Source organism: Neofelis nebulosa, chromosome 8 (genome assembly GCF_028018385.1).
Source record: "Neofelis nebulosa isolate mNeoNeb1 chromosome 8, mNeoNeb1.pri, whole genome shotgun sequence".
Classification (NCBI taxonomy): Eukaryota; Metazoa; Chordata; class Mammalia; order Carnivora; family Felidae; genus Neofelis; species Neofelis nebulosa.
The window spans coordinates 141,053,321-141,062,458 of record NC_080789.1 but is presented as its reverse complement, the minus strand read 5'-3'; the positions used below and the strand labels follow the sequence as shown (position 1 = coordinate 141,062,458).

The window sequence follows — 9,138 nt, the reverse complement described above, 5'->3', positions numbered from 1 at the left end:
TTTGTCAATCTTTTTTTTATTGGGAAATAAAGGACCGGTGAGCCCCAACTGCATGAAAAATAGGCAACTGGGTTGAATATGGCATCTGCTCTCCGCTAATGTAATTTCTTCAGCTTAATTGCTTTCCGACAGCAGTCCCTGGATTTTTCAGAAGCCTTCTGTCCACTATTTAGCTACAGAAGATTCCCCCAGACTTCTTTATTAGCGCCAAAACCAGGACATTTAACTTATAAAGCCATGTATATGGCATTTTCACTTAAGCATTTAAGGGGACATAGATACAGATGTACCTACGTGTGTGTCTGTCCTCAGTGTATCCACCATCGTAGGCTAAGGATGGGACCCAGAAATAACTTTGAACACGTATCAAAATTAATTCCATGACTCTATCTGAAACCTTTTTTCAACACACACACACACACACACACACACACACACACACACACCAATTCTGCTATTCCATCTTGATTCTTGGAACTTGAAGGTTTGCTACAGGACAAGGACCATTTCCCATTAGAGAAATGTACGATGCGGCAAGATCGCTGAAAATTGTGGTCATTCAGAGTCAAAACATGTCCTCCTGTAATTAATTTTGATGAAGAAATGTATAGGGGCTTTATTTCTAATTTGTTCTGTAGAGAGAGTAAAAGGTATTAGATTAGGGACATACTGCAGTGAGCACAGAAGAATTTACATGAAAATCATGTCCCGCCTTTTGAAGTGTTCTGGCTATTTTCAGAATTCAAGTCATGCAGACAACCGGATCACCATGTGGCGCCCCCTTACTGTCCTTGGCTCTCCCGGATTTTAGTTTTGCATAAACTCACTTAAATGTTGGGTCATGCTCACCAACTTCAGGATGTCAGAAAACAAAAGCTCCATGTTTTCTTCAGGTTTCCGTGACCTCAGGAACACCTGCGTTCTGTGGGTTAGCTGACAGTCTGTTTCCCCGTATTTTCACTGTAGGAACAAATACTTCTCTTCTGTGGTGTAGAGTGAGCGATGGGCGAATTCATTTAGTCTGTTTTAGTAGCAGAGTGGCACATGAGGTGAGACACATACCCACCTGGCTAGAATGACATCAAGAGTGATGGATAATTGCACACTTGTAAATTTAGGAAACACACACACACACACACACACACACACACACAGTCATGAAACTCGGAGGATTAAAATCCTGGAATTTGTGGCTTTGTATTTGTTAAAATGTCTTAAGCGATTGATGACATCACTTGTTTATTTTGGTAATCTACCTGGTTTTTCATCCCCTCCTTCCACCCTTTCACTTCTGGTTACAATCTCTCACCTCGAAACAGATTCTCTATTGGTTGGAGCTTATGATCAGACATGGTTATGGAATTGTTATGCTGTTATTTTTCAATCACTATTGATTTATGACTCTGTTTAGTTTTAAACATAAAGGTCAGGACCAAGAATCAAGAAGCACACCGGGGTTCAGCTTCCCATTCCCTTGTTTTCTACACACAGGTTCTTAGATGATCTCCTTTTCTTCTCGAATCCCCACACGTGACATCTTCAAACGGATTAACACCCGTTTTGTAGGGAGGGTGCACACAGACCCCCTCACACGGAGCCTGGTTCAGAGGGGTCCCGATTAAATGACCATCACCAACGGTAGTCACGATGATGCTGACTGATTTATGAATATTACTGCCGTGTCCGACCTGAAATAAACCACATGAAAATATTCATTCCAGACCAAAACCAAACATACAAAAAAATAGGTGTCAGTAAAAAACAGAAAATAAAGACATGAGGGTCTGAATTGTAAGTTGAGGGACTGATATTAGCACAACTCAGAAAGAAGCCTTTCAACATTTTACAATTTGGTCCTATAAATAAAAAAATTAAAATCAAGGAAGTTTAATAATGGCTACCTGATCCTTTTATTTTAGCTCTTTCTCCCTATGGGTTGAGAGCTTACTGGTCCTGATAAATTAAGAGTAATTTAATAAGCATGGGACTGTCACTGTTTGTCATCATAGGTGAAAAAAATGTTAGCCAATGATATTTAATACCAAGTTATTTAAAAAACAGTTTATTCAGTGATAGAATTGGTATTTTCTACCTGGTTTTTCATATGCAACACCAAGGTCAAGAATGGAAACAGTGTAGTCACACAATAGTGTGAATATTTAATGTCACCGAACTGTACTCTTAAAATGGTTAAAGTGATAAGTTTTATGTTATGTCTATTTTCCCACAATAAAAAAGTGAAAATAAAAAGAAAGAATGGATAAACTTTACTATAAAGCTTGGCCGCTTGTACATTAATAGCAGCCCTTCCATTACCAAATAAAAATTCCGAAAAGAAGGGAAAGTATTGTAACCATGCCCGTGATAATTTTAAATAAAATAATCTCAGAAAATTATGTATACAACATTACATTACATTACAAAAATATTACAAATATTTTACAAATATTTTACAAATATTACAATATTTTACAAATATTACAAAAATAACCTCCGGCTCATAGTCCGACGGTTTCTGTTCCTCCTGTCTTGTCATGTGTCCTCGGTGGTGAGTTCAGAAAACCCAGACAAGGTTCCATTTAGACTGAGACAGGAGCGGATGTAAGTCTGTCCTACAACAGCGGTGGCCCCAGGGTCTGAGCAATCCTGAGAAGGTTGTGAGGTTCAAAAACTGGGGGAAATGGCAGAGCTCGTCTGGGGAGAGCGGAGACCTACACCAGCAAGAAGCCAGGCTGGAGAGCCAGGTTTGGCCACAAGCCACAGAGCAAATCAAGTCTAGAGTCAAGCCAGGCGAAGCCAAGGCCAGACCCAGCCAGCCCCTCTGCGGGTTACAGACGGCGGTGGTGCATCCGAGGGCCAACTTCCCACCTGCTCCTCTGGATCTCCAACCATGACTCTCTGGCAGCAGATCTGAATGGAGGAAGGAATGGAAGAATTGGAAACCCAAGTACTGAATAAGCCATCCATGCAGATGATAAAGGAATCATGAGATTCGAGAAACGGGAAACTGGATATGCAATTGCCTAATCCCTTGGGAAAATAAAACATACCATGGAAGAGAAGGCCACGGTGAAGAAAGAACAAAGGAGATGTTACAAATGCATCTTGAATGTGTTTGTGGATGTGTACTTGAGGAACATCTCTAGTGACTAGAGATTTAAGAAGCACTGTTGGGGAAATGCTGTGCCCAACCCATTACCATTAAAACAGGGGGAAAGAGAAAAAAGTGCTCTTTCTATAGCACTAATTTTATTTTTGTTTTGAAAATACGGTACAATGAAAATGCAATTCGGGCCACCTGGGTGGCTCAGTTGGTTAAGCATCTGACTTCGGCTCTGGTCATGATCTCAAGATTCTTGGGTTCGAACCCCGCATCGGGCTCTGTGCTGACAGCTCAGAGCCTGGAGCCTGCGTTGGATTCTGTGTCTCCCTCTCTCTCTGTCTCTCTGTCTCTCTGTCTCTCTCTCTCAAAAATAATGAGTAAACATTTAAAAATTTTAAAAAAAGAAAATGCAATTCAGCTGGGATGGTTGAAGTACAATTATCAGTTTATTAGACAAATTGATTTTCTTATTTTTAAACTCAAGAGGTTTGGTAACATTTCTCCTACATTTCTTTCTTTCTATTGAGGTTTTATTTAAAAATGCATAAGATTAATGATAATGTGGAATTTATGTTGAAATATATTAGTTGGAAAAAAATAAATATATTAGTTGGTAACAGAGGGTAATGTTAACTTTTTCAACAACATACCATATACTAGGCTGCCAAGAAAATATAAACTAGTCAAAGTGGAAAATAAACTTTGATAATAATTGCATTAACTGCCTATTTAGAACAAAATGTGGAAATAAATCCCAAAACACCATGAATTCATTTTAATAATGTTCTCATTAAAAGCCTTGAGGTAAAGGTTAAAATACAGAGAAGCTAGAAATGAAAGACAAGACATACTCAAAATGATAAGAAAAGTATTTGACATAAGAATTTAAGAAAGCAATAACAGCCACAAGATGAAATAAACGAGTTTAAGAGAAAAAGCAGAAAGTTGGGAATGAGATCATTAAAAATATTAAAAGGTCATTCTCACAATAAAAGACACAGTTCTTTAGGAATCTGTTGTGACATGAAGAAGCATAGAAATAAGCTTTAGCAGTAACATATCGGGAAAAGTAATCACAAACGTTTGAAGTTAAAAGGGACCGTTGTGGGCAACTTCACTTTCATGCCTTGGGAAATTGAAATCAATGAACAAGTTTTGAAAAATAAATATCCAAATTACTTCTGGTATAATTATAAACATTGAATAGCTCACTAATCATTGAGAAGTTTGAAAGGTAATAATAATCTGTAACTCAAGGAGATTTTTGACATTGTTTTATGTTTAAATTTATTAAATTTTAGGAAAACAACCACTTGTATGTTATTTAGAAGTGTACAGGATGTGTAGAGAAGTAAAGGTGGCAGGTTCATTTTAGTCGTTGGTATAACCTTGCTATTAATATTGTATATATTATACACTGTATATATATATATGTATATATGCTGATTTTACTTTTTAATAAAATATGGAGCATTCAAAACAAAATAATAGCCAACCAAGTAGCAGTATATACAAAGAATATGTGCCAGGAAGAGGAAAATGGCCAATATTAGGAAATCTAATAATGAAATGAGTTCTACTCTTTAGTAAGCTAAGACAAAAAAAAAAAACTATTTTAACTTGATTATATGTATTGAAAGTCAAGAGAGTATAATTTATTATTATAGAGCTATCTCGTTAAAGTCAGAACAAGACAAAGATATGCACTATTTCTTTTCAGTATTGTCCTGGCCAAAAAAATAAAACAAACAAAAAAAATAAAACACAACCAGAAAACCCGTAAAACCCATCATGACAATAATAATTATGTAATGCATATCTGGGAAGAGAGATGACTTTTTAAATTATATAATACACTGACTGCTTATAATAACCAAACAAATTAATTGAACATGTATTAGATTTAATATTCATATTTTCAGTGAATATTTTGCAGTGTCAATGTGCAGAACGTGAAAGTTTTGTACACTCCACAAATAAGGCGATTGAAACTTGTCAAGGAAAAATAGCTTTCTTACTAGTGAAAAAAACAGAGTACAAAGAAAACCACAGGTGGGCACAGTGTATTGCTGAAAACAACGCCTACCAGTCAGGGCAGCATTGTTTTAAGTGAGAGAATATACTGGTGTTATAGGTAATTGGGTAAATGGATTTGGGGAACTCAAAAGCAAAACAGCAGCCGTGGTATGACACAGGGACACCAGCAAGTGCCTGGGATCAGGGTGGCAGAGAGAATTGGAGGAACGTAGAAGGGTTGGAGGAGGGCCCAGAGCAAGCGGGGTCGGTGCATGGGGTGTGACTGCCTTACGGGGTCAGGAGAGAACGCGCACCCAACAGGAGGTTGTCCGAGGGGTGTACTAAGGCTGGTCTGGCACCACAGAGCACCCAGAGACAGGAACCACCCCCACCGTCAAGGTAAAGAAGGACGAGCAGTGCTGGCGGGACAGGAGCCACCCTGCCACCTGTCCTGTAGACATCACAGGGGGCGGCCGGGCAGGGGGGCGTGCGGGGGCCAGGACCCAGCCTCCCACCCCAAGGCAGAGCAGAGGGCAGTGTTCGCAGCAGGAAGACAGTAACTTACTGACCACCGTGTAAAGGACAGGATACAAATCTTCAGTGTAGCCAGAAAGAAAGACAAATGACCTTCGAAGGAGCAAGGAAAATACTGACAATCGACGCGGTATCACTGAAGTGCTGGGAAAGAAATGACGGTGAACCAAGAAATCTGTGTACGATGAAACATCCTTCAGAAGTGACGGCAAGAGAAACCATCTTCAGGAAAACAGAAACAGGGAAAATGTGTCACTAAAAATACACATTAAAAGAAGTATCCTTACCTGTCGTCTGGCAGATGGAACCTAATTCCGGCTGGCGGCTAGCGGATGCAGAGGAGGTGGACACACAGGAAAAGCTACACAGTTGTTGACTCTGAAAGTATTGCTGACACATGTAACAACACTCATGGCAGCAATACACTAAAGACACCGTTACGTGATAGCATGCATAATACCACAATACTAGTAGTAATAAAAGTAGTAATCACGACTTTCCCAAAGTAAATATATAAAATAAAACTAACATTGAAGACATAATATAGCATGACAATATAAAATAGTAATAATTAAAATGCTAATAGCTGAGAATTTACCAAATGGGTCAAAGACGTTAAGTCACAGAACTATCTGAACCTCCAAATGGTATAAATACCAAGATATTAGACACATAGTAGAATTGGAAAAACAAAGAAAAAAGAAGAGCAAGGAACCAGGGAAAAGACACAAGACTTGCAAATGTGCAATAGTAAGACTGGCAGCTTATTTCTAACAAAGTGGACGCCAGACAACAACGGAATTTAACTTGAAGGAAAGTACCAGCTAGATAGAAATGGTGCTCAAAACGAAGGAAAAATTACAGCATCTTCAAACAAGCAAAAATGGAGAGTAATTGTTAACAGCAAAATCCCTCAAAGGAGGTACAAAGTGGATCATTAAGAGAGAAGTAAAATTTTCCAACAGCAGGGAGAGGACACATGAACATATGGGAAGATTAAAAAAATGTGAAAAGGGAAACAGATAAATCGAATTAGGTATTGGCCTGCTGTGCACTTAAACAATAATATGAATATTCTGTGGGATAGATAGATATAGATATAAAACCACCATAGTTCACATTGCTGGAGGGCACAAAGACAAATGCAGGTGAATGTCTGTGGTCTGTGGTCACTGAATTGTTCTGGTCGTGGTAAGTACTGTGTTTCCCGTTAGACTTTACGAAGGCGAGAATGCTTACCTTACCAAAGTGTCCACTAAAGAAAATCTCAAAGCATACCAGACAACCCAATGTAGGAGAAAAGTAAAATGATAATAAATACAATAATTAATGCAAAAATGCGAAGAAGGAAAACAGTAACATTGATGTAAGCCCAAATAGACCAGTAATTACACATCGTCAAAGCGCATTCAGAAGAAACCATATGTGATTCTTACAGATGGATACCGTAGTGTCTTAGCTCGGGCTGCGGTTTATATACAGAACACCACAGTCTGGGGCTAAACAGCAGACATTTCTTTCTCACAGTCCTGGGGGCTGCAAGTCTCAGGTGAAGGTGCTGGCAGATCCCGTGTCTGGTGAGACCCCCTTCCTGATTCACAGGTGTCATCCTCACTCCATGTTGTTACATGGGGAAGGGGCGAGGAGGCTCTCTGGGCTCCCTTTTATAAGAGCTCTAATCCCATTCATGCACAATCCACTCTATGACGTCATCACCTCCCAAAGGCCCCACCTCCTAAAGCTGTCACCTCAGGGGTTAGTTTGAATGTGGGGAGACACATTCAGACCATAGAACTTAATTCTAAGAAAATTGTGGGGGGAAAAGACATATCCTATGTGCTTAATAATTCTGTTGGCCTTTCCAGCTTTGCCATCCACTCATCTTTGAAAACTGATCTATAGACCAATGGAATAGAATAGAGACTCCACAACTGGACCCACAAAAGTATGGCCAACTCATCTTTGACAAAGCAGGAAAGAATATCTGATGGAAAAAAGACATTCTCTTTACCAAATGGTGCTGGGGGAACTGGACAGCAACAGGCAGAAGGATGAAACTAGACCACTTTCTCACACCATTCACAAAAATAAACTCAAAATGGAGAAAGGACCTGAACATGAGACAGGAAACCTTCAAAACCCTAGAGAAGAAAGCAGGAAAAAAACCTCTCTGACCACAGCCGCAGCAATTTCTTACTCGACACATCCCCAAAGGCAAGGGAATTAAAAGCAAAAATGAATTACTGGGAACTTATGAAGATAAAAAGCTTCTGCACAGCAAAGGAAACAACCAACAAAACTAAAAGGCAACCAACGGAATGGGAAAAGATATTTGCAAATGACATATCAGACAAAGGGCTACTACCCAAAATCTATAAAGAACTCACCAAACTGCACACCCGAAAAATAAATAATCCAGTGAAGAAATGGGCAGAAGACATGAATAGACACTTTTCTAAAGAAGATATCCAGATGGCCAACAGGCACATGAAAAGATGCTCAACGTCACTCCTCATCAGGGAAATGCAAATCAAAACCACACAGATACCACCTCACGCTAGTCAGAGTGGCTAAAATGAACAAATCGGGAGACTAGAGATGCTGGCGAGGACATTGCACTGTTGGTGGGAATGCAAACTGGTGCAGCCGCTCTGGAAAACAGTGTGGAGGTGCCTCAAAAATTAAACATAGATCTACCTTATGACCCAGCAATAGCACTGCTGGGAATTTACCCAAGGGATACAGGAGTACTGATGCATACGGGCACTTGTACCCCAATGTTTATAGCAGCACTTTCAACAATAGCCAAATTATGGAAAGAAGAGCCTAAATGGCCATCCGCTGATGAATGGATAAAGAAATTGCGGTTTATATACACAATGGAATACTACTTGGCAATGAGAAAGAATGAAATCTGGCCATCTGTAGCAATGTGGATGGAACTGGAGAGTGTTATGCTAAGTGAAATAAGTCATACAGAGAAAGACAGATACCATATATTTTCACTCTTCTGTGGATCCTGAGAAACTTAACAGAAGATAATGGGGGAGGGGAAGGGAAAAAAAAGAGAGGGAGAGAACCAAACCTTATGAGTCTCTCATGAGACTCTTAAAAACTGAAGGTTGATGGGGGTGGGAGGGAGGGGAGGGTGGGTGATGGGCATTGAGGAGGGCACCTGTTGGGATGAGCACTGGGTGTTGTATGGAAACCAATTGGACAATAAATTTCATATTAAAAAAAAACTGGTCTACATAAATGATATTAGGGGCCAGCAAACTTTTGTAGTAAAGGGCTAGATAGTAAATATTTCCAGGGTTGGGGGCTATAAAATATCTCACACAAAGAATCAACTCTGACATTGTAGCACTGAAACACCAAAAATTATACATAAATGAAAGGACACAGTTGTGTGCTGATAAAACTTTATTTATAAAATACGTGGTGGGCTGCATGTGGTCAGGGGGCAGGGTTTGCTGGCCCTGCAC

General features: G+C 39.5%; 1 protein-coding gene across 5 annotated transcripts; it reads right to left on the bottom strand.

Annotated features, from left to right (window-relative positions):
- Nucleotides 1-1,606: 1,606 nt before the first annotated feature.
- Nucleotides 1,607-7,307, bottom strand: LOC131483670 (uncharacterized). 5 transcript variants are annotated; one of them, XR_009247854.1, is made up of 4 exons: nucleotides 7,090-7,307; nucleotides 5,774-5,875; nucleotides 2,492-2,910; nucleotides 1,607-1,688 (listed from the first exon to the last, which is right to left on the bottom strand). XR_009247854.1 is itself a non-coding variant. In XM_058682029.1 (4 exons), the coding sequence occupies exons 1-3, from the start codon at nucleotides 7,260-7,262 to the stop codon at nucleotides 2,555-2,557; spliced, it is 720 nt and encodes a 239-aa protein (XP_058538012.1). In that variant the 5' UTR covers nucleotides 7,263-7,307; the 3' UTR covers nucleotides 1,607-1,688; nucleotides 2,492-2,554. The 5 variants fall into 5 exon arrangements, 1 of the variants encoding a protein (XP_058538012.1); XR_009247855.1 differs by having other exon boundaries at nucleotides 5,685-5,875; nucleotides 7,100-7,307; XR_009247851.1 differs by lacking the exon at nucleotides 5,774-5,875 and adding an exon at nucleotides 5,941-6,043 and having other exon boundaries at nucleotides 7,090-7,305.
- Nucleotides 7,308-9,138: the final 1,831 nt, after the last annotated feature.